At 51.7% G+C, this 25,917-nt stretch overlaps 1 protein-coding gene across 2 annotated transcripts in view; it reads right to left on the minus strand.

The window, feature by feature from the left end:
- Positions 1-25,917, minus strand: part of Fgd5 (FYVE, RhoGEF and PH domain containing 5) — a 100,789-nt gene that overhangs the window by 48,885 nt on the left and 25,987 nt on the right. For both annotated transcript variants that reach the window (XM_036181203.1, XM_036181202.1), the window contains exon 3: positions 6,502-6,634. In XM_036181203.1, the coding sequence (XP_036037096.1) occupies positions 6,502-6,634 (133 nt within the window). The remainder of the gene's footprint in view (positions 1-6,501; positions 6,635-25,917) is intronic.

The following is a 25,917-nucleotide window of genomic DNA, read 5'->3' on the forward strand; positions in this document are numbered from 1 at the left end:
ATGTACTCAGTTGCTCATCTGTTTATCTATAGATAGTAACTGCTTTTTACGCACCAGGCCATGTGATACCTGCCCTCCTGGGGCTGCTCTGACAGGGAAAGGCCACACTCGCACGAGTGAACAGAGACACAAGGACATGATTCCAGGACCAGGAAATGGGCAGGAACGGTGCAGCAAGAACAGCAGGAGGTGACTTTTTTTTTTTTTTTTTTTTTTTCCACAGAGGGCAGAAAGTGGAGGAAATGGCAAGTGCAAAGGTCTTGGGGTGGCTGCAGGGCAGGTAGCACTTGGTTCTGTATCCTCACTGTGCCCAGTCAAAGGCCAGGTACGGCTTGACTTTATTTGGTATGTGGCTGAGATAAAGTGATTAAAAATGTGACACACCAGGAACCCACTTTTACCATTCACACCGGAAACACGAGAGAATGAGCGAGCTGGTGGGCAGGGAGTGAGCTCAGTTTGTGATGTGTTGTGTGTGTCTCTCCAAATCCGTGGGTCTAGAAGGCTGCAGCTATGAAGCCAAGGACACAGGATGCAAGAAGGCATAGGGATGGGACCGGGATTTGGGAAATGTTCCATATATGGAGGGACAAAGGGGGATAGCTGGAGAAATGAAAAGGGATTAGACAGTGCTAGTGAAGTCCATGGAGGAGGACCTCCAAAGGCCGGGGCCACCAGGCTGGGGCTGGCACTGAGCTATGTGGACATAGGCACTGAGCTATGTGGACATGGGGGCTAGTGTTGGCAAGGAGACAAGGCCTGGATCACAGAGGGGTGGGGTGTGCAGAGTGTGTGTGGAGGCCAAGGAGATGGTCACATGTGAGGACTTTGGGAAGACCCTGAACATCTCCTCCTTCCCCAGCACCACGTGTCTGTCTCTATAGGCCTCACCATGTGGAGCTCAGGGGCTCCTTCAGCAGGAAGGAGACTGGAATCTTCTGCACATAGGTGGAAAAAACTGAATGAAAAGTAAAAACAGAATTAGCACATAGTGGAGCAACCCCACTCCTGGATATGGACTCAGTGACACCAGGGCTGTGAGAGACAGCCTCACTAGTCACAGCTGCGTCAAAAGGCAGAAGCCACCCAATGTACAGACAAAAGGTAGTCTAGCTAGACAGTAGACTTCTGAGGGGCTACGACATGGCTGGACCCTGTGAAAAAAGCCAGGCTAGTAGCCACAAGAGGCAACACCATCCACTCCTCACATTCACGGATCCTGGAGGATAAATTCACATTGTCAGAAAACAATAGAGTGTGAGCCAGGGGCTGGAGAGAGGGAATCTCATTTGGGAAGGTGCAGAAGTTCTGCAAATGGATGGTAGAGGAGGCTACACAAACTGGGCATGCTTGATATCACTGACTGTACATGCTTAGGAGGCTAAGCCTGGGGCATGGAGCTCAGAGGCAGAGGACCTGCCTAGCATGTGCAAGGCCCCAAGTTCAATCCCTAGCACCACACGCATAAGTTAATGTGATTTGTGTTGTACATTTTATCATCACATTTTCCCAAAACTTAAAGAAAGAAAATAATATATCAGGCTTCTCCTTCCTCCCTAAGATCCCTAAATCTCTACCCAGGAGCTCCTGTCCTGGCAGCATGGTTTGCCTGGCCCACATCTAAGTAGAACTAAGTAGCCCAGCCTGGGAAACTCCTCCAGGCCACCACCAGTCAGCCTTTGGCATCCAGCAAGTTCAGAGTGTTCAGTAAGCACGCTGTGGCCGAGGAAGATGGGGAGAGGCAGATGGGGAGAGGCAGATGGGGCAAGATGCAGAAGTACCCAGCAGGTGCACACCTGAGCTCCAGCCAGGTCTGTGTGAGGACTTATGGGAACCATCAGGGTTCACTTAGCCATGAACTTGGGGAAGGGGAAAAGATGAAAGTGGAAGGTCTGGGGATAAGGTCAGCCCGGAAGGAGCCACGGTGTGGGCAGGAGGGGGCCTGTGGGCCCAGCCTTAGTAGACCTTTCTGTCAGCAGGGTATGTCTGGGAAGGGCCCAGCCCTCAGGGAAGTGTGACTAGATGTTGCCTGTTGGGAGGAGATGAGGGGAGGTGCCAGCTCCGGGCTAGGCACTAGTCTCCTGGGAGCTGGTATTTTGCCTGAAAAGTCCCAGTTAGCCTGCAAAGCATACTCATTGTTGGGCCGGCGGGGTGCGCCAGCCTGTGGCCTCTGAATGCCTTTTACAGCAGAGCTATTTTTAAATCCTTCTCGCTTTTCCTTTCTTCTTCTCTCCCCCTTTCCTTCAACCTACATGCTTTGTGTGTCTGAGTAGTGAGGGTGAGGCCAGACACGGGGGTGGACCAGTTGGACTTGGCTTCCTGTCCTGCGCCTGCCTCCAAACATCTGGGAAGCGAGGAGCTCACCACTGTACCCGCAAACCATCCCAGGGGTTCCTACGGACTGCTCAGTCCTCTTCAGAGGGAGGCCTGCTTCTGTCTTACCTCCTGCATAATGCTACACAGGCATGGAGATGGAGATGGAGGGGGGGGGGTAGGTCTTTGCCTGTGGAGCCCAAAGATTCTCTGACCTAGGTGAGCACAGAGGACAGGGAATGAGGGAGCCCCTCCCTGAACTGTGAAGGAGTGAGAAGATGCCTCACTTGGAGACCTTCTGTCACCAGCCACAAGGCCTTGGGCCTTTGGGAACTTGGAGGTGGCCAGAGTGGGCTGCATAGCCTCTGGGGACAGCATAGCAGCACGTGTAAAGACCAAGCACATTTCAGCTCATGAGAGCTTCTCTAAAGGTTTTTGTTTGTGGTGTTGGGGATGGATCCCAGGACCTCAAGCACAGGAGGCAAGCACCCTTCCAGAGTTACACCCCAACCTGCACTTGGGTATGAAGAGGTGAGAGAGCAAGTCACCACCATACTGTCAGGTGAACAGCAAATACACTGCACACTGTAAATGTCCTTGCTGTGGAGTGGCCAGAGAGGGGCCGGCACATCTGCATAGTGGAATACTACACAGTCAGGAAAATGTGTGATTCAGAGTTCTGTGTACTAACGTGGGAAGACCTCTGAGGTAATATGAAGAAACAAACAAACAAACAAGCAAAAAAATGAGCCATTTCAAGATCCTGACAATTTGATTCAATTTCTGTAAAAGTAACTCTGCCAACAGTACATGCTACTCCCATTCACAGAGATCTGCATGGGAGAAGTGAGGGGAGCCATTCTAGAAGAATGAGTCCTATGGAGTGGGTGAGGGGTTTGGTTCAGGACCTCAGGGTGTCAACTCCTGTCTGTCATGATGCTAGGCATACATCGTGAAGGGAAATGAAATCAGCTTGTTCGGTTGTTTGTTTGCCTGTGTGCACATGTGCTCATTGGGGTGCATGCATGCTGTGTGTGAGTACTCATGAGTGGAGGTCAGAGGTCAACCCTGTGTCTATTCCTTGGTTACTCTCCATCTTGCTTTTTGAGACAGAATCTCTCACTGAACCCAGAGCTCACTGATTTGACCAGGCTGTCAGGCTAGTGAGCTTCAAGGATTCGCCTGTCTCTCCCTCCCCGGTGCTGGTACTGGGGTTACAGATGCATGCCACTGCATTTACATGGGAACCGAGGATCAACAGTCTGATGAGGAAATTATCCACTGGGCCATCTCTCCAATCCAGGAAAACCTGGCTTTAAAGGTGACTTCTACTCCGGTATGTCTTATAAGCCTCACAAAGGACAGCAGCTGAAGCCCAGGGATGGTCTGCAGATGAGGAGACTCTGCAGAGGGAAGAGGTCTTCTGAAAGAGCTCAGCCCTTCGGCTCTCAGAATAACAGGATGCTTCTGGCTGACTCGGCCTGGCCTAAGCTGCCCATTGGCTCCATCTGGTATAACCCCAGCCAGATCAGCCAGGGGTCACCTGACCTTGGCAACTGTCATTATCTTAACTGTCCTGATCCACAGTGTCACACTCCTGAGCTCTGACCTCCATGTGTCCTAACCAGCCCCGCCTGTGCAGCCATGGTGCAGCAGCCACAATGGTTAGTTCAAGTTCACTGACAGGAAACCAAAGGACACGGCAGTTAAGAAGTCGTCTGTCCTTTAGCTGGCAAGTGGCAGAGCTGGGTTTGAACCAACTCTTGGTAGCATGTACCCTGCTTCCTGCCTCTGAGTGCCCATGAATGCCTAGGGCCTTGAGACTTCCCTGCTTCACAGTGGTCTCAAGCAGGCCAGCCCCCCTGTCTTCCTATCCTCCATCCTGTCTCTCTCCTCCTGTACCTCTCTTTCCCATTCTTCCCTCTCTGTCCCTCTTTCCTCCTGTTCCTTGGATTCAGTTGACAACTGTGCCCCTGTCCCCTCCATGGCCTGTGGCCACGCTCTCACATCTGTCTGGTTGGACCCTCCATTGCCTGTGGCCACGCTCTCACATCTGTCTGGTTGGACCCTCCGTGGCCTGTGGCCACGCTCTCACATCTGTCTGGTTGGACCCTCCATTGTCTGTGGCCACGCTCTCACATCTGTCTGGTTGGACCCTCCATTGTCTGTGGCCACACTCTCACATCTGTCTGGTTGGACCCTCCGTGGCCTGTGGCCACGCTCTCACATCTGTCTGGTTGGACCCTCCATTGGTCTGTGGCCATGCTCTCACATCTGTCTGGTTGGACCCTCCATTGCCTGTGGCCACGCTCTCACATCTGTCTGGTTGGACCCTCCATGGCCTGTAGCCACGCTCTCACAACTGTCTGGTTGGACCCTCCATTGCCTGTGGCCATGCTCTCACATCTGTCTGGTTGGACCCTCCATGGCCTGTGGCCATGCTCTCACATCTGTCTGGCTGGACCTTCCTATAGACCCAGGAACATTCCCATTTTAGAGATGGGGAAGCTGATGGGCCAAGGTGACACAGCTGGAGGAGGGGTGGCAGGCAGCCTGAGTGGCAGCTATCAGTTCTAAATCCCTGCCATTGGTCTCCTCCATTGGCTTCCAGACCCCACAGTACCAGAGATGCCTAGGAAAACCAAAAGCATCTCTAACAGGTACCAGAAATGGCGGGATCTCCTTCCAGCAATGACTTGGGGATTCTTTCACGGGAAGGAAGTGCGGAGGGAGAAAGACAGGTACTAACCAGTCAGACCCTGTTTGGGTCCCCAAGCCCTTCAACTACCAGCAGCATGACCCTGGGCCAGTGGCTTGATCACTCTGAGCCTGTGTCTTCAATGGTAAAGCAGGGAGGGAGTTGGCAATGCCAGTTATGAGTCTCTGGGACTATACATCACCGTAACTCAGCAGCAGGAGGGATAGACAGTGGTAGGGCAGAGGCAGGCCGGGCAGGGGCAGGCAGGGCAGAGGGAGGCAGGGGCAGGCAGGGACAGGCAGGGCAGGGGGAGGCAGGGGCAGGCAGGGCAGGGGCAGGCAGGGCAGGGGTGGTCAGGGCAAGGGTGGTCAGGGGAGGGGTGGGCGGGGCAGGGGCGGGTGGGGCAGGGGTGGGCAGGGGAGGGGTGGGCGGGGCAGGGGCAGACAGAGCAGGGGCAGACATGGAAGGGGCAGGAGGAGGCAGGGCAGGGGCAGGCAGGGCAGGAGGAGGCAGAGCAGGGGCAGGCAGACAGGGTAGAGGCAGGCAGGGCAGGGGGAGGCAGGGCAGGGGGAGGCAGGGCAGGAGGAGGCAGGGCAGGGCAGGGGAGGCAGAGCAGTGAGACAGTACAGATAGACTCCTTGGGGTTCCTACACAATTTGGTTGGTAACTTGGAGGAAACAGTGTTCAAAGACACAAGCAGATTTTTTTTTTTTTTTTTTTAAGCCAAAGTCTGGCTACAAAATGACAGTTCGCTTCCCAGAAGCTTGGTGAAGGCCAGGCCCCAGCCCAGCTTCCATAGCCCCATCTTCTCTGGCCACTGGGAGACCCTGAACTGCACTCAGAGGGGATAGTGAGGAGGAAGAGGAGACAAACTTGGGAAAGGCTTCTGGGGAGGGTGGTCAGACAACCACATGGCCACTGCAGATGTCCAAGGCAGAAACCTCCTGGCTCCTAGGGGGCCCTGGGAAGACTGAAGTGTGGCAGTGAAGGGGAGGTGTAGCCACTGCGAGCACCCATGGAGAATGGTACTGCTTCCATCTACACTGATGGACCAAGCCATGAGTGACTCTGGTCTCCAACAGGACAGGGTCACTCTATGTCCCTTCCAAACAGCTTATCCATCACCCTCTTCTGCCACAGGCTTGCTGCTCAGTGAGGCAAACCTAGCGAGCAACCTAGATTCTGTTTTCAGTCAAAAGCACTCTCCCCATTCTCCTGATTCCTACCCACCTCACAGACGAGGAAACTGAGGCCTGAACACACTAGAAACCACATTTGTCTTGATTCAGAGCATGCAGCTCCACTCTGTATCACCTACAAAGACTTTGGGAAGCCCCAAACTTCTTCAGACACAGGAAGTGTCTCCAGACACTGCCCAGGGACTAGGGGGTGGCTACAGCGAGGGGTGGAGTGTGGTCTTTCCCAGTCTCTCCACGTCCGCATCTCTGCCCCCAAACCTTGCCCCAGCCCCTCACCTGAGGGTGCCCTACCTTGTGTGTGAGGCTGGGGTCTCTTGAAGCACTGTCTTCCTCCTCCTCGGAGCTTCCCTGTTCTTCATCAGATGTGAGGTCCTCTCTGGGAGCCGCTGAGATGGGACAGACCTTGTAGGGCTCCGTGTAGGCACTAGGCAGAGCAGGAGAGAGGGTTAGAGTTGCTTGTCCGGCCCATTTCATGAGCCCCCAATGAGCACTCAAGGGTGACCCAGGGCACACTCCCTTCACCCTGTCCACAGCAACTCTCTTTCAGTACATCAGACAAGCTAGGCTCTCTATGGCTTTACACATGCTGTCAAAGACATCCCCATGTCCCTGTCAGGTTCAGGCAGGCTAAGACATGAGGGAAGACGAAAGCAATTTAACCTAAGCTAAACCAAGGCTTCCTCCCAGAAGGTCAGACCTTTCTGGTCTTCATTTCAAAATGTTGGCTGTGTGCCTCTTCTTTTAAACTATGAGAGCAGTGTCTCTTGCCACAAGTTCTGAGCTTCCTGCTATGGCACAGGAGAAAAATACCCCAGACTAGGTCTGTTGGATGCTGGAGCCTCTCTGCATCTGCCCTCTTGTCTGTGGTGGCACTGTGGACATCAGTGGCATAAGAATACATGCACAGCCATGTGGCCAAGCCCAGGTCTTGCCTTCCAAAGCCACCTGGGAAAATGTGTAGCCATTTGTCTCACAAGTAGGTGGCAGGGAGTCTGGGGCACTCCCTCTTAGAGAAGTGGCCATATTAGCCCAGCAGAAGCCTGTTATGCCTGCACAGAACCGCTAGCCATCAATAGAGAGGGCAGGAGTGGTTAGCTGAGCTTCAGGACTCTTGTCAAGGAGCACAGGGCAAGGGCAGGCCTTTTGGAGAACGTCCTGGGGGGGAGAGGAAAGTTTACGGCCAGCTTCACAGGCATCAAGCTCCTCCCACCTCTCCATAGTTTCCCTGAGTCCATGGTGCCTCCATCACATCATCTATGGGTCAGACCACCTCTTGCCTCAAGGTCTGTGACATCCGATTCCATCCTCACTGTCCATCTGTTTTTTTCATACACTGGGGAGAGGGACCTTGAAATCCACTCTGGTCGTGTGGCCCTTTTGCTCAAAACTCTGTAAGCATTCTGACATTGTCTAGATTGGCTCCCATCACCCAGCCTGTCCCTCGTGAGCATGCTGATTAAGAGGGTAGGCAGGGCTGGGGGCTGGGGCAGAGGGTAAAGTGCCTGCCATGCAACCTGAAGACCTGAGCTCAGACCTCCAGCACCCAGATAAAAGCTGGACATCGTGGCATACATCTATAACCCTAGCACTGGAAGGATGGGGTGGTGGCAAAGATTGGCAACCTCTTGAGGAAACTGGCCCTGTGGACATGGCTCATGTCTAGTACGAGAGTCTGTGTTGGAAAGAACTAGAGAGCAAGAGAGGAAGACCCAGGGGCCAAGGTGGTGATGGGTACCTTAATCACAGCACTCAAGAGGCAGAGGCAGGTGGATCTTTGAGTTGAAGACCATCCTGGTCTACATAGCAACCTCCAGGCCAGCTAGGACTACACAGTGAGACCCTATGTGGGAAAAAAAAATGAGAGGAAGACACCCTTGTTGAGTTCTGGTCTCCACACACACGCACATACACACACAGGAGCACACACCCACCGGAACATGGCAACGCATGAGAAGGGATGTGGAATGCACACCTGCTGGCCTGTCTGGAACCCTGGCTCTATCACTTCAAGCAAGCTATTCTCTCCTGTGTCTCATCTGGTTTTCTATTTTCATCCATAAAATGGATATAGAAGGTGATGCAGGGGTTCAGGGCATCCTGAGGACGACGAAGAAATTGCACAAAGGTCCTCAGCAGAGTGGTGAGGACACTCACTAGATATTAGGATGCTGTCTCACAGCCTGGCAGCTGCAGATGGATGCCTTGATCAGCCTAGCCACTTAGTAAAGAAAGCACTGCAGACCCAACCCCACGTCGGCTGGCACCTCATTTGCTCTCTGGTGCCCCACTCTAGGTGGCTGCCATCTCTATAGTAACTCAAGGCTGGGTGGAACAGTATGAGGGTCAGGTGGTCAGGTCAAGTTCAGTTGAACGAGAGGCCTGGAACCCACACATCGGGAAGGAGGGGGTCTCCCTGAGACTTTGGGTGAGTCACTCAAGGTGAGATCAGCCTCATTGTCTGCTGGGTTGGGTTTGTAAGGGCCTAGGAGACTTGCAGCACATACTGGTGGTTGTGTCTGAAGCCCTCCAGAGAGGACCAACAATGGACTTGAACCACCGCAGATGTGGGCAGCACCATCACAGAGCCTGGAAGCCTGGGGTGGGGGGTGGACAAAGGGGGAGGTCGCTTTCAGTCTGGGGAATTCTCCGTCTCTGCGTCCTGGCTATGATGAGCTGTTCCATGACACCCTCCCCTCCATGACAGACTGAAAGCATGCGCCTCAGTCAATCTTTTTCTTCCTTGAGTGTTACAACGATGGAAAGCTGACCAATACACACAGCTTGTTTCTAGTCTGTCAAGCAGGGGTCCACAGGTACTGCTGGGTCACATAAGAGCACCAGGGAGAAGACAGCGGCTTCTAGCATGAGGAGAGTCCTTCTCAGCCTGTGAAGAGCCAGCTTCTAAGTTCCAAGCTGTATCCTCCCTCTGTGTCATTTTAGGTTTAAAGAGAGCATTACAAGCTGCCCAGAGCTGTTACCTTAATTGACCCGCCAATTGAGCCCGGGGCCTTTCCAGCAGCCTGGAGTCGTAAAAAGACATGTCTCCTCTGTGACTGAGCCTCACACTGTCCAACTCTGACCATTAACTTCCATCTCTAACAACAGTCCAAAGGGCCTCATAACTTATCAGAATGCATTCCCTCTTGGGAACTGCTAGTGTGAGCTTGAGCCCACAGCTGGAGCTGGACAAGTGTGACAGAGGCCAGCCTGTCAGGGAGGGGAGGGGGCTGAGGCAGAGCACTCTGCAAGCTGGAAAAATTGAGATGGAGACAGCTAGCAAATGTGATGATTGCAATTAGTAGAACAGCTTGAAGAGCCAAGGAGCAGAGAGAACAGACAGAGGGGACAAAACTGGGATTTCCAAACACTTGGCCTCCACGTCTGACCATCGTCTGTCTGTCTCTGTTGGTTGTCCATCTGTCCATGTCCTCCCCGCCCCGTCACCCCAGCACTTTGTCAGTATGCACACAATCCCTCTAGAGCCTCCCCAGGTGGCCTCTTCTATGGAGAACTAATTTCTCTCCTGTCCTACCCCCTCCAACAAGCCACTGAGATCTGTCACCTCCCACTGTTCTGAATGAGACAACCGTCAGAGGAAATCTAATGAAGTGGAAAGAGCCTTGAAAGTGGGCTCAAGCCAGGGCACACTCAACTTTGTGGCTGCCATGCTAAGCCTCAGCTTCCACATCTGTGTAATGGAGGTGGAGGGCCGATCATGCCTGGGCTGAGGCCAGGCTGCAGGCATCCTCATCCTGGCCTGCCTGCTACAGCCTCCCATCTGCAGAGAACTCTGCTCTATTGCTCCTGGGGAGAACGCCCCCCTGCACCTGGGGTCAGCCAAGGGGTAGATAGCCTTGTAACATTTCCCAGAAAGGGCTCCAAGGAGAGGCTTTTTAGAGAACTCTATTTCCATTTCTCGCTAAGTAAAAACAAGCTGTCTTGCTCCCTGACCTGTGACGTCTCCAACACAGCACTGGGGGTTGGAGGGATTGTTTTCCTCTTAGGAAAGCTCTTCTGAGCTGTGACTCACAGGCCATGAATTTTACCCTTGCACCAAGCACGACTCAGTGCTTTTTAGTGTGCTCAGAGGGCTACTCACCTGCCACCATGTCAAATGAGATGAAATTTTCATCACCCCCATGTCCTTCAACTGTGTGCAAAAGGTCCCCGGGTCCTGGCAACCGTTAGCCTGTTTTCTCTGTTTTAAACCTCATGTCAATGGGATCCACAATATGAGGACTTTCGTGTCTGGCTTTTCTCACTCATTCACACTACAGCAGACACCAACACTTCATTCTTTTGCATGGCTAAATAGTATTCCATTGAATAGACAGCCCATAATCTGGAATGTCTTGGGTTGTGCTGTTGTTACTAAGGCTTTTGGGAATGCCGGTTTGCCAGTCCTTAAGCAGCTGTGCATGTTTCCTCTAAGCTGTACATACACGTGTGGGACTGCTAGGCCCATGGTCACTCTGGGTTGTGAATTTTTAGGGACCACAGGACTATCCGCTCATGATTTGACATCAGCGTCCAGGTTCCTCCCCATCCTGGCAAACATTTGTTATGGTCTTTCGTTTTAAAGGGATTTTCCAAGAATTCCCTGACCATTGGGCCCAGCTCAGACTTCTCTTAGCCCACTCAAATTCTGCAGCCTCTTCTGGCCAAAGGGGTAAAAATAAAACCAATCATGACTGTGGCCATTGAGGTTTATTTTTAGATCATTGATGAAGCTCGAAGTCTAGTGACATAAAACATTTTAAAGCTCTGCAGAACTCGGGTTGGGGATTTAGTTCAGTGGTAGAGCACTTACCAAGCAAGTGCAAGGCCCTGGGTTCGATCCTCAGCTCAAAAATAATCTCTGCAGAACTCATAAAATGACAGACTGGTCTAAAGAGGTAACATTCTAGAACAATCCACAAGCCAGAGCTATGAGCTTGCTAATCCAGTGATGCCTTGGGCTCCAGTCTGGGCAAACAGCAGTCTCTGCTCCCATCAGGTAAGTGTCCCCAGAGGCCCTAGGGCTCCTAGGCTGGTGCTACTAGAAGGTGGTGGAACTTTTAAGAGAAGAGGCCAGGTGGAATGGAGTTACCATGGGGATGGGACCCTGGCACCCTTTTCCTCCCCTTCCCACTCCCCCACTGTCCCTAGCTGAGAAGAGAGCAGCCTGGCTCCCTATCATGCTCCTATCATGAAGTGCTACCACAGGCTCATCTCAATGGGTCTAGCCAATAATGGGCTGAAAGCTCTGAAACTGTGAGCTAAAACAAACCTTTTCTATGTGTAAGTGGGTCCACACAGGGGTTTTGTTCCAGTGACGAAAACTGATGAACACATTTAACTCAGGTTCCTGGTGTGGGCAGTAGACAGGACTTCCATTTCGGATCCTTAGAAGCAGCTACACTGTTGGTACCCAGGTCTGGCCTCTAGGCTGGCTCAGTGGGAAACAGCAACTTATCCACAGAGATGTGGCCAGCCACAGTGCTCTCAGCAGTAGCAACACTTGCCCTGCAGGGTGAGAGCCTCTTAGAGCAGACTCCTTTCTCGTCCCCAGTGGAACTAGATGCCCAGGGTGGGTGGAGGTCGGGGCACATGCTATAGAATCTGCCTGCCTCGGGCCGGACCTGATTCTGCCACTCACTCAGCAGTTCAAGAACTCTAGGAAAGATTCTTAGTCTGCCTCCCTGCCTCACTTTCCTAGTCTGTAAAGTGGGGACGGTAATGATGCTCCCAGGGTTTATGTGAAAATAGGCAGCAGGGATATGCAGACATGGATGGCTCAGAGAAATGTCTGATTTTATTCTACTTCAGGGTGACCAGAAGGCCAGGATGAACCAGGAGGCAGACAGAACTCTCAACACTGACAGACTGGCTTCTAGTGCTCCCACTGCCACCAGCTTGCTAGGTGACATCGTGTGGGCTCCTTACCCTCTCTGGGCCTTGGTTTCCTCAACTGTAGGATAGCAAGCCATTCCTCCTATGGTGTTCTGTGACTGTAGCTGCAAGTTTCTGTAACAGCCATCGGCACCATTAAGGGAGGAATCAGGGGTGTGTGATGTCTTTCTATGTCCCCCATGGCAGATGCCCGGCAGACTTGTATTTGGTGACCGTCCTCTTCCAGTCAACTGACCTGACTCCTTCTGCCCCTCAGCCAGGTACAGGCCTAAGCACACTCTGGGAGGTGCTGGTGAACTGGGCATTATCCGAGAGGCTCCCATTATCTCTGCTGGGGCCCCTCGGTGAGTGCTGCGTCTGTGGAGAGCACTATCATCAGCTGAATCTCCACGGTCACATCGCTGCTGCTTCCCCACAGAACCTACCCATCTCCCTAGACTTCAGATACAGAGGCAGGGGAACACCTGGTGTGGATTTGCCTCCCCGGTGCTCAAACTGGAAGCTGGGGGGTCCTGCTGTTCTGCCCAGCTTTCACCACTGTCCTGGGCCAGAGCAAGAGGAAACATGGACGCACTGGTCTATCATTTTAGAATGAGCCAACCACAAAGAGGCAGGAAGGGTGTGAGCTATCCCTCTCACTCTGGCCGCTGGAGAGATACTGCGGCCTGAGATGGCACCATGAAGCCACTAGAAGCCAGGAGAGAGGTGGCTGCTGGGTCATTGTGAAGACCAGAAAGTCCACCCCTCCCCACAACACAGCCTGTCAATAAAGCAAGCAGCAGCCTGGGAGAGGGACAGACTGCACTCTGAGTACTCCCAGGTGCCAGGTGACCTGTACCAGCTTCTTAGGAGGTACATATGCCTTCATCTTTAATAAATGATAAGATTACACATGTACATCAAAGACTCTTTAAAAATAAATTTATGATTTAACATTGGTATTTGGTTTGCATATCTTTTAAATATGTCTATATAGCCAGAGTTGTATAAAAATGTTTCAGGCGGCCAGGCAGCGGCAGTCCTCCCATCTGGCATCTGGGTACCACTCTCAGCTGGGGAAACTAAGGGTCTGTTCAGGGCACTCATTTGCCCTGGCTACTCCACGCCAGCACCCCACTACTCCACGCCAGCCCCTAGCTGCTCTGTCCAGCCCCCTGCTGTCCACCTCTCAGACATAAATGGAGCAGATGACTTGCAGACAGACCTATACTCCTTCATGTGGACCACTGTTGTTCCCTCTTCTGCCTTGGACAAGAGAAGATACCTTAGGCAGGTCGCCCATCCTGCAACGTATGACAACTCAAGAGGTGCCAGGGTGCACAGTATCCAAAAGCAATTGGCATGAAGAGGGCAGGTGTAGTGGGTAGCTGTTGCAGCTTTGACCTTGAAGCATTGCCCCTAATGAGGCAGCAGGAAGCTACCACATGTGCCTTCCTGCCCCTGGGGCGTGGCCAAGACGAGACCCTTTAAGACCCGAAATGTGTACGTGCTGGTTCTCTTGGCTCCTTGTAATAGTGGATGCTGGATTGCAGACCAAGTCAGAATTCTCCAGAGAACCACACTGGACTGCACCTCACCTCTCTCGGATCCTGTAACTGACCCTTTATTGGCTGTGTGGAAATAAACCTCTTTTAATTATCAGATAAACTATGTGGAATTGCCTCATTAATTGCCACTATAGGCAGGTACCTGGGCACAAGAACAAATGAACGTAAGAGTCATGTGTGGTGAAGTGTGACAGCTGCGCAGCAGAGACATGAATTCATCACGCTGGTCCAACAAGCCCGGATAGGTTGTGACTCAGGCCCAGAAGGTAAGGTGACTTCAGTAGGGCACAAGCTCTTGTCCTAAGACTCATTGTTCTGCCCCTGAGAATGGACCAGACCTTGGGAACTGTTTGCTGACTCATTTCCTCCCACCACCAGGTCCAGCTCACCACCTCCTCCAGGTAGCCCTCCTTAGCCAGACTATGCTGATGATCTTAAGCACTGGCCAGCTCATGGGACCAGGCGTTGCAGGTTAGCTTACATTCTTAGTCACCCATCCCTCTCTTTACAATAACCCTCCACATGGTAAAACCACATGGTAAAAACCTTAAACCTACCAACCACCGCTCTCCATCTGCCAAGCTCGGCTCCTCTCAGCAGGCCTGAGTTCCAGTGTCCCTCAAACAGAGCATTCTCTTTCAGCCTTCCTCACAGGGCTCCGAAATCTGTCTTGCTAGTGCCTAGTGTTCAAATCCCACAGTCCCTTACACATACCATATGTCAAGAGATACCTGTTAGCTTTAACCAATTCATGGCAACACATAGCTGCCTGCACTGTGCCCCCAGACACTTCTGCACCCCTCACCGGGATGTATAGATAAATAAGCTGCATCCAGCACACATGGCCTACAGGAGAGCAGACAGCAAGGTGGAGCCGCTCCCCAGGGAAGCACACCCCCACACCTCCCCCAGTACCTGGGTCTGGGAGTGACTAGGGGATGCTATGCCCAGCAAAAGAACAGCTTAGTCAAAGGAGGAGGACATTCCTGGGGAAGACAGCTGGAGGACAGAGGGAGAGCACCCACTCTAGATGTTAGCTGGGACGAGATGCTGGTGAGTGTTGGGGAGGGAGTGTGAGACTCTGTGCAACTCAGGCAGGCCCCTGCCTCAGTAGCCAAGGGAGGACTGGTCCTGTCATTCTGGACCCTGTGATAAGAGAATAGGAACAACAACAACAACAACAACAACAACAGCAAACACCACCAGCAAAAACCAAATCAAGATTAGGACGCAGAAGAGCACTTTGCAGAGGAGGCCTGGATACCCTTCCTTACTCTGGCATCATCTAAGGAACAGAGCATGTGCAAAATCAAGTCCACAAAATACAAACTGGAAGGGAAGTGGGGGTTTTGTGGGGGTTCTCTCCTCAGTCTACTTTCACTCATGGAGTGTTCTTCCTTAATATGCTGTCTGCTACTACTCCACGACTACCTTGAAGACATGACTTCTCCGTCTCTCTTTGGCAGCCACCAGGATTTCCACATCACCTGTACTATGTCTTTCTCCTAAACTCTAGAAAAATTGTCCTTGATTTTATTCCTAACTTTTTTTTTTTTATTAAAAAGACTAAGAACCTTAAAAGGCAGCCTCAGTTTCCATGGTAACGCTGTCATGTCCCAGCACTGAGTCTGGAAACCTGGAGAGCAGCCCCAAAGGGAACAGGTTGGAGGCTGGCTGAGGTCCAGGTGGGGCACAAAGAGCCGTGGGTTCAGGAAAGAAGAGGGACATGAATGGAGGGTGGGAAACAAAGCTGCCATAGCTTATTTCAAGTCTGGCCTCAGACGTGATGCTTATTTTTCTCTTTTAACATTACTTTTAATTTTAGAGAGGACATCATGTTGCCCAGGCTGGCCTTGAACTCGCTATGTAGCTATGATGGCCTTGAAGTTCTGATCCTTCTGCCTCCACCTCCCCAGTGCTAGGATTACAGGAATTTGTCCCTGCACCCCATTGACGCATTGCTAGGGATCCAGCCCAGGGTTTCCTGCATGCTTAGGCAACACATTATTAACTCACCTCCATCCCCAGAGTCATTTCTCTTGCGAGGTGGCTCTGGGTATGTCCAAGTAGCTGAAGGCATCGTGGCCTTTACACTTGGGCTTTAGAAAAGCCGGTGTGTCACGGCTACCGGGGCTGTTTTAGGTTTTCTGGTATTTTGTTTTGTTTTGTCTTTAAAGTTTCCACACTCACACCCATCTCAGGGAACTTCTAGGGCATAAAGCCAACCTTACCCCTCAGGTGCCGGGGTTACACAGAGCTGGCCTTGCCTTGCGGCCCTCTAAACAATGAGGCTGGCAAGGCACAAGAGCAGTGGCACAGATGGCAGACCACAGCTCCCAGGAGGGTCCACTGTGGGGGTGCTCTCTGAGGAACTAGGGTGCTGCCCTCTTGGAAGCAAGAGCCGTGGGAGAGGGGCTGGGATGTTTGTGAAGTGAGCTTTTTCCTTCCAGAACAACAAAAAGTCTGGCTCGTCCTTGGGATGGAAGAGGGGCACCCCGCCCTAGGCTCCAGCAGGGCCCAAAGGTACCTCCAGAGCTTGGTGGCTGGCTACCTACCCCTCCTCCACCTCCCAGACCTTGTCCTGCATTTCCTGTAAACACTGACACTTCCTCCCTGGGGACTGGTCTGGCAGCCCTGGGGCCACACCCAACCGCCTGACCGAGCCTAGCACACAATGGCTGGCTGGGGCTCCAGATGGCCACTCCTCATCCCAGGCCTATCCAGACCAACACTGCCAACTCGATGCTGTGTGTACACTGCCTGCAGCTGTGAGCTCTGGCAGGGCACAGCAACAGCTTGGACCACAGTAGGAATTGGGTGTCCAAACTGGGTGTCCAAAGCCTGGTCTCTACAATGGTCTAGGCATGCGATCTCAGGCAAGCTTTCCCACCTAGGAGGTGTCAGTATTTGCCTGTCTTGCTTACTGGGTCACTGTGAGGAGTTAGTTGAGGACTTGGTGCTCGCTAGAATTCCTGATTTTAAGTGTTAAGTGTGGTGAGCTCTATTCATCATAGACTCAGGTCTCCAGGCCATCTTCCTCCAGGGATTCATTCATCTGGGACCTCTAACCTCAGAGAAGCCCATGGACTGTGTTGGGCTGGGAGGTTCTTCGCAATACTCACCTAGTGACCTTGGACAACTACATTTCCCTGCTCTGTTCCTCTGCTTCCACTTCTAATGGAGCCTGGAGCCTGGAGCCTGGAGTCCCTGCTCTGCCTGCGATACCAGGAGCTAATGGGAAACATGCAGGGAAGCTTATAGAAAGCTCAGGTCTCTGTGCTGGGATATAGGCATGGCCAGAATCTCCAAACCAACCATCAGCCTCGCCTTCCCTGTCCAGCCTGAGTCCTCTTGAGTGCCCTGTTAATACAGGGTCCCCTAGAGCTTCTAGGCTCTAGTCCTGGCCACCACTCATCTGCTTGGTTTCATTGCTCCTTGTGACTCTGTGGGTTGGACATGAACTGATTCCTGTGTCACCAATGATATGGATTTGAGTTGGTTCTTTAAGTTTGGTCTCCTTTGACTTCTCTTAGATCAAACTTAAAGAACCAACTCAAATCCATATCATATCATTGGTGACACAGGAATCAGTTCATGTCCAACCCACAGAGTCACAAGGAGCAATGAAACCAAGCAGATGAGTGGTGGCCAGGACTAGAGCCTAGAAGCTCTAGGGGACCCTGTATTAACAGGGCACTCAAGAGGATTGTACAGGCTGAACAGATTTCCCTACAGTCTAAGAATTGCATGGTACTTTGCAACGTTCGAACACTTTGATGCATCGCTCTTCTACTGACTCTTCTGGAATATACTACAGACACCATCATCCCCAAGGAGAGAGATGAGCCAGATAGGCCTGCATAAACTAGACCAGGGCCCAGACCAGCCAGAAGCTGCCCGCTGTGAGGGATAACTAACTCCTATTCCCTGCCTGAGCCCCAGAGGACCCTGGACAGCACCCAGACGAACCTCCACTGAGGACATGTTGGGCCGCTCTCCCTATATCCCAAAGGAGTCCTGGGAGCATTTCCTGGGGCTCCCAAGGCTGGGTATCTGGAAGTAGTTATGAGCTGTGTGGCTAAGTCTGCTTTTTTGGTCAGTAATTACTTTGAAATACGGGTTCTGAGAATTCAGCAACTGCGCCAGCTGGCAGGGTCCTCGCCCCACACACCCAGGACAGACCATGACAATGCATGGCGGGGAAACCACCCATCCCATAGAGAGCAATCTGGCTTGTGATGAAAGAAAGTGTCAGAAGAAAGGCAATGAGCTGAAAAACAGAACCCCAGGGCCCTGCCCCGCCCCCCAGCCTTGCCGCCTAGACCCATCTTTCCACCAGATTTGAAAGACCCCAAATCCCACATTCTCCTCGATCTGAAGATCACACCACACAGCCAGGTCCCCCCAAGGAAACCAGGTCACTCCTAGCTGGTGATCCAAGAGAAAGCTGTGTGAGCAAGCCCAAAACATGAGTCGGGAGAGTTTCCCTCATGGAAAGGTGCCTGCCTGTAAACAAACAACCTGTGGTGGCTCTGGGTTTCCACCTCGAGCCCTGCCCCATCCTGCACCTCTCCTTTGTCCTCTGGACAACACTTCTCAAGAGCTGCCTTATCCTGAATCCTTCTTCTGCCTGTGGAACCCTCAGCTCAGGCTCTCTGCATCCTCTCCAGGTTCTGGGATCCGAACAGGAGATGTCTTAAGGTAGTTTTCCAACTATCAGCTGGATTACAGCACAGCTCTGCACTCTGCCCTGAGTGGCACCATGGGACCAAAACCTGAGGATACTTCTGGTAAAAGCCTCCTTCAGGTGCCCCCAACTCTAGCTGCAGTTCATAGAATCTCTTACCTTTCCATCAACCTGCTCATCTCCTCCTGAACCTCCCAGTATGAAGAAACTTCTAGAACCTTCTGGGGTGAAAGAAGAACTACTGGATAAAACTACGATGACACAACTGCCCTGTGTGTGGAGAGCAGGAGTCAATCCCTGCTGTGCTGAAGCACCAGCTTGTTTGGAGATGAAACATCCAGCTAGCTGAGTGAGTCCAGGATCCAGCACTGCATGCTGCACTCAGCCTCCAGGAGAACCACTTCCTCCACTCCATTCAAACCCCTGGAGCAGAGGACGGAAGGAAAGGCAGAGCCAGCAGAGTGCAGCTGGACCAAAGCTTGCCTGCAACCCAGCCCCTCACAGGACACAGCTACATGGTCGGTCCTTCTGCCTTTACAGTCTTCCAATGGAAGGGACAAAGGATGGGGTGGGAAGCAGGGGGATTCTGAATAGGGCCTCTGAGGGACAGGAAAGGGGAAAAACCAGACCTGGAAGCTCCAGGCCTTTCTGGAAGAAGAAAGGACTTTTCTGGTATCTACCATGCCCCAGGAAACCTGTACTAAGAACATTTGTCCACAATTGAGGAGGACATCCTTGCTTCAGCTAAGAAGGTTATGAGATGTCGGTCACAGGCTATGGCAACTGGCCAGACCACAGTCCTCAGTCAAGAACTCCCAAGAGACAAAGACCAGCACACATGCAGCCTCCTGGGGACAATCCGGGTCTCTGTGCCATCTCCTCATACATACTGCCAACATGGCCCCCTGAGAGTCTTCTTCTCACAGATGAAGAAACTCATGCACGGAGAGAGGGGTTTTGCTTCCTCTGTTCATCAGACTACTACTTTGGGAGATGGCAGGAAGATCAGAGCCTGGCTTCTCAGCAAATAGGACTGCATGGTTTGTGGGTGGTGTTCTGCAGGCCAGGCCTGATGCAGAGCCCCAGGCAGAGTACAGTCAGCAGTGGGGTAACCCAGCATCACCCCCCCAGGAGGTTGTCTAGAGCGGGGATATTGGGTTTCAATGCTCATAAACAAAGAGCACGCTGCAGTGGGTACCAGGAACCCAGGTCTGCCAGGGAAACCCCCATGAATGCACACAGAGGATGCTTTTCAAGCTGTGGGGACCCAAGCACCATGCTTCTGTGCATAGTGCAGTTCAGCTCACTATTTATGGGGGTTGTGCTGTGGCCAAGTTCTGGGGTAAGTTTGGCATGAAGACCCCCTCCCTTCATCCAGAGCCACAGACTAAAACAATAAGAAAATCAATCAAATGAGCTGTGACACCCAAGAAGGAAAGCCACCAATTTAGACTCTCATTCTTGAAGAAGTACCAAGTATTCAACTCTCGGGATTTTCAAATTAAGAAGGAGCACGAAGCCATATTTATATTTATATTATTTATTGCTTGATATATATAACAAATACCTCAAGCATATATACACAGTGCCCCTGTTTTCTGTAATCACAGAGGGGAGGCAGTAGACTCAGGGCATTGCTGGAGCAATCTGCCCATGGTCCTATGAATGGAGGGATCAGGCTCTGACACCCACTGTCCACCTACCCCCTGCCTCTTCAACGGTGTTCATCAGGCAAGGCACCACAGAGTCTAAAGGAAAGAGGGCGAATCTCTACCTGAGGAGTTTATGGTCTAGCTGGGAATGGTAGCATGGGAATACACCCACTGTCACAAACCAAGGAGGATAGTAGAGTTTGCAAAGCTATATAAAAAGGACAGACAGATTGCTCATATGTGAGAAGGGCCTACTGTGCATTTTGGGGAGTGTGGGGCACATAGAAGGGAACCCAGGCTCTTGGCTCAAAGTATAGTCTTAGGGAGACATTGACAAAGATGCTCAGGGTGTGCAAAGGAATGAGATGCTCTCCACTGACTGGTTCTGAGAGACTGAGGGGTGCAGAGAGGCAGGAGAATGGATGAGTGAGGAAAGCCTTCAGGGTGGCTCTAGTGCTCCCTGCCCCCACCCCATCCCTGGAAGAGTAGGTCAGGGAGGGAGTGAATGTCCTCATAGGCTTGAGAGGGGGTGCAGCAGCTTAGGTTAAAGCCTCTGCCTTCAAGCTTGTTCCTGTTTCTGTGGGGGAACAGGGCTCACGCTCCATTTCCCTATGAAAGCCATTCTAGTCCAGGGCTGCTGGTCCCGCCAGGGGTCAGGTAGTCAAGGCTAGGGATGCCATCCTGAGTTCTGGGGCCTCCCCACAGGGGTGGAAGGCCTATCTGGGAATACTGTGAGTTTCATTGAGGACAATTTGTTTTGTTACCCCGGAGTGTGTAGCTACAGGTCCTCAGGTCCCACAAAACTGCAGCCGAAGCAGAGACACTACAAAACAAAAGCACAGCCCATACTTGCTCTCAGCTGAGCACCCTGCTGAGCAGAGGCCTGAGCCAGACATCTGGCTTTCAGCATCACTGATGCTTTTCCAAGGAGGACTGCAGAAGGCATGGTCTGGAGCCTGGCACCCTGGAGGACCAGGCAGGGAACCACTAACGCCCACAGCAGGCAAGAACTTGCAGAAAGAAGGGGCCCTTGATCATACTGGCCCAGGACAGTGGTTGCTCTCAGAACTCCTCCTCCATGAGTGCCCTTTCTAGATAAGGGGGAAGAACAGTTCTAGCCATGTCCTTTGGTGTGACTTTTCTTCTATCTTTCTGAAATCTTATCTTTAAGAAAGCTTGCTCCTTAACTAAGCCTGCTTATCTCTTTCCTCCATCCTTTCTGTGTCTCTAAATTATGAATTATTCACACAGTCCAGCTCCGCTCATCAATCTCCCATGATTCCACAAAAGCCAAGGCAGGGCAGAGTTTAATCCAGCAGCCTTGACATACTTAAGCACATGCCAACCCTGTGGCAACAGAGGCACCCCAGAAATGGAGAATGGCCATCTGGTACACACATGGTAGTGCCTCACAGTGACAAATCCCCTGTCGTCATCATCTCTTTCTTCTTTTTCTTTTTTGGTAGCATGGGGACACATGGTCTTAATACGTAGCCCTGTCTAATCTAGAACTTGTTATGTAGACCAGGCTGGCCTTGAACATACAGAGACCCACCTGCCTCTGCCTCCCCGGTGCTGGGATTAAAGGTGTGCGCCACCACAGCCCACCCTGTCTTTCTGCTTATAAATGATCTAGGTGTAGCAAAGTTGCCCCACAGGAGGGCCCGGCTGAGCTTCCAATGATCAGTGATCATCAGCCTTTCTAAGAAGCATTGTGTCAACATGGGCCACCCTCAACCCTGCCGTCTCGCTTGTGGAGACAGCCCAAACACAGGATAGGCAGAGGCTCACTTGAGCACTCTGAAGAAGAGCAAAACTGCATCTATATGAAGACGTGAGGAAAGGCTGTGGGAGAGCCTGGCACTAAAGCTGAGCTTGGCAAAGGGTCACTAAAATGTGAGCAGGAACTCTAGGCAATGTGTTGCTCAGTGTGTACCTGAGGCTGTGTGCCAGTGTGCCACAGGCAATTTGTAGAAGAATCTGCACTCTAACAGGAAAATGATATAGTCCAGAAAACATACAAACCAGGAGGTAGCCACAGACACCACTCTAAGCATTGCGCTCTGGACAGCAGCATGCACTTGTTCACATCCGCACTGTCTCAGACACAGGAGTGATATGTCATGTTAGGACAGCCATGATATACCCAGAGAAGGAACTTTTCAGCTCCATTAGAATCTTAGGGGGGCACCAGCATAAGTGGGCTCCTTTATTGTCCATCTACAGAACTCACTGGGGCCAGTCTCTGCAGGATGTTTGCGAATTCAGTAAGTGTTCTAGTTTGCTTTTTCTGAGTGATGAAACACTTTGGAGAAGAACGGGTTTATTTTAGTTCAGCATTGAGGGAAGCCTAGGACGGAATCCAAGACAGGGGCCTGGAGGCAGGAACTGAAGCAGGACCCTGGAGGAAAGCAGGGCCCTGGAGGCTTGCTGCCTCTTCTGCTCAGTGGACTTTCTTATACAGCCCAGTGGGCTGGGCCCTTGCCCTCTAGTTAGCAGCCAACAAAATGGTGCACCGACATGCCCATAGGACAATCTGTTGGGGGTAATTTTTCAGCTAAGGCTCCCTCTTCCCAGATGTGTCAACAGTTGACAAGAACAGCAGTCACAGGGAGTTCGCTAACACAGATGGACAAAAGAGTCAGCTGAAATAAACAAGCGGATGTGTGGCACAGCTACGTCCATCTTCAATGTCCTACGTGTGCACACTCTACAAGAACACACGGTGAGTGTGGCTGCTTTTTGCGTTCAGCTCCAAATATACTTGGTGTGTTAGGTACTGGAGGTGGAACCCTATGCTTGAAAAACACTAGTAAAATCCCCATCACTGAGACATTACATCCTCAGCCCTTTAAGACCTTTTTGTTTGTTTTAGTTTTCTTTAAAGTTCTGAGACAATGCCCTACTCCGTAGCTCAGGCTGGCCTTGAACTCACTCTGTAGCCCAGGCAGGACTTGTGATCAGTGTCTCAGCTTCCCCTAGTAACCACCAGTCCCAATCCAAACATACTTTTCAGTGTGTACAAATACACTGGAAAGCTTTAAACGGAGGTGTTTTAGGGCAATGTCAGCCTGGAAACAAGTAGATAACCATGGGTAGTTAAGTCAATGCTAGACTCCAGGCAGTCTCTAAAAAGAACAGGGCTGGGCTGTGTGGCCTAATGAGGAATGAGTTCTACAGTGACAGTCAGCTCCAGAAAGAGTATCCAGGATGCCTCTGTCTCTATTAGTGTCTAGAAAAAAAGGGAAAGGATGTATATCCCTAAGAAGTAGGGGTACACACGTGCACAGTGTCAACTTCATGGCATATGTATGGACACACAGAGGTGAAAGGACAACTCTGGGACTCAATTCTCTCCAGCTACCTTGAGGAATCTGGGATTAAACTTCGGGCATCAGGCTTACACACCAGGGCCTCTACCCACTGAGCCAGCTTGCCAGACCACACACTACCTATTATAAAGTATTTAAAATGTTTTCTGCACCAAATGGGCTGGCTTGATGCCCTACTGGACTATCTCAACTGTGACCCTGGGCTATGCCTACTCCTCCAAGTCTTGGTCTGTTAATCAGATTGTCACAGGATGCCCCAGAAGAGGATCTATCCTCATGACAACCAGCCCTCCAGGACCCGTAGATGACATCTCAGGGCTCAGGTCATAGCCACTAACAGTAAGTAATATCAGGACCACAGATGCCTTCCCCTCATGACTGTCCCATCTGATCCTCATGGTGAGCCCTCAAGTTCCACAGCCACATGGTCATGTCCTAGCTGAAGAGACTCAGAGAATTCCCCTGGCTGCCAGCTAGGAAGTGACATAGAATATCTCTGAGGTCTTTTTACTCTGGTACTGAGCAGGAGGGGAGGTGCTGGAAAGCCAAGTCTCCTTGGTTCAGGCACAAATCCTCTTCAAATCACAACCATCCAACTCCCTCCTGCCTGCATTCTTTCTGCTGTGTGTCAATGAAGTTAGGGCCATCAGACATGGAACATCCCAGCATACCGTCCCAGGACAAGACAGCCTGCAAGCGGTTTGCTTACAGCTAATACTGGTTGCTGAGATGAAGAGGGTGCATGGGAGACTGTTCCTCACCTCTCGGGGCGGGCTGCAGGGGAATCTCAGGTAGTACTGTCTGACTACAGCCTGGACCATCTGACCACACTGTGTCTTCTATCTTCTCTTTGTGCTGGAACATTGGTGACTGGCCATCACTCCCTTTGGGAGACAGGAGTTATGCCCAGTGTGGCTTTGGCCCAGCCCCTCACATGAGCCTAGTCGCAGTGATTTAAATAATAGGATTGTCTTGATGCAGGGAGACTGGCACAAAGAGAGACCCTTTGGATTGTTATATTTTACACTGAGGCTGGGCGTGAATCCTTGGCCTAGGCAGTATGGCAGTATAGGCTCCTCTGGGGCCCACAGAGTTGTATAGGCCAGATCAACCACACAGGTCTTTAAAACTGAGAACTTGTCTGACATGGTGGCTCACATCTGGAATCCCAGCACCCACGCCCAGATGAAGGTACCTGCTCACTGATACCTTGACCCTAGACCAGTGAGACCCTATGCAATGAACCCAGCTAGACCACAGGTTTTTTTTACAGAACCAGGAGAGGGAAACGAATATGGTCTTAAGCCATTAAAGGTATGTAAGCTGCAGCAACTGGAAGAAAGCATGCCACCTGAGACTCAGCATGGCCCTTAGGGTTGCTTGGCCAAACACTCCATTGTGTAAATAGGAAAACAGAACCCAGGAAGCAGGGCCCAGCAGAAAGGGTTACTGGGCAAGTAATGGAGAGCCGCAGTGCCTAGATGTAAAACAGGGCCAATTCTGCCTCTCAGAGGGAGACCCAAGGCTCTCAGCCTAAACCCAAACAGTGGACCAGAAATGACACCTTATGAATGATGATAACTGGTCACTTCAGATGCCTAAAAAAAGAAATAAATAAAATCACTGCCTCTGTTTCAGGGACAGGGGCTGGACTTACATAAAAAGCAGCAGGTCTTCAGAGCAAAGAGAAAGGGATGGACAGGAGCAGGCAGGAGGAAGACTAAGCCTCAGAGAGGCTAGAAAATGCAAAAAAAGCTGAGGCCGGGGCCCCTTCAGTACCACCCTGCCCCCAGCTATTAGCTCTAATTGGCCCACTCAAAGGAGGTTAATACATGCCTGTCACCAAGGCATTGCGGGTTAAATGCAGCTTGATGAGGCTGCCCTGGGGTGAGCAGTCCCCTCGCCAGCAATAACTGGGAGGCCGGCCAGGCCCCAGGCTCAGAGGACATTGTCTGGCTGGCCCCTCCACTTTCTGTAACTGTCGGGGGTGGAAGGCTCAAAGTTAATCACTTGTGGTTTCAGCAGAGACTGGAAAAGGCCAGGACAATTCAATCTTTCTATGAAGCAAGGGCAGGGGGTAGTGGAGGCTGGAGTAGGTCTGGCAGGTGACATGCTGGTCACCCCCAGCTTCTCCTCCTCCAGGCAGACTATGAGCTAGGGCCCTCAGTCTCCCTCAGTCTCTCCCTGCACGGGGCAATCTGCCACAAAGCCCTGTGCATGCTGCTGCTCCTCACATTTGCAAAACCCTCTTACCCTTATCACCTTCCAGATTCTTACGTGTCCCAAGCATAGCTCAGATGCCAGTAGGAAGCCTGGGAATGCCTCTGGGAAGACATTCCTTCATGCCTGATCACTTTCCCTGCCCGGGGTGCGGAGCAAGAAGAGTCAGATCTGCTCTGGCAGGAGGCATAATGGGCCCTCAGTACCTCAGCTTCCTCAGTACCTCAGCTTCCTCAGTACCTCAGCTTCCTCAGTACCTCAGCTTCCTCAGTACCTCAGCTTCCTCAGTACCTCAGCTTCCTGCCCACTCAGGGGAGAGCTGCAGTGAAATGTGCTGGACTGTTCTCAGACAGATTAATTGCAACCCTAGCCTCTGC

The sequence above is a fragment of the Onychomys torridus genome, chromosome 3 (genome assembly GCF_903995425.1).
Source record: "Onychomys torridus chromosome 3, mOncTor1.1, whole genome shotgun sequence".
Lineage (NCBI taxonomy): Eukaryota > Metazoa > Chordata > Mammalia > Rodentia > Cricetidae > Onychomys > Onychomys torridus.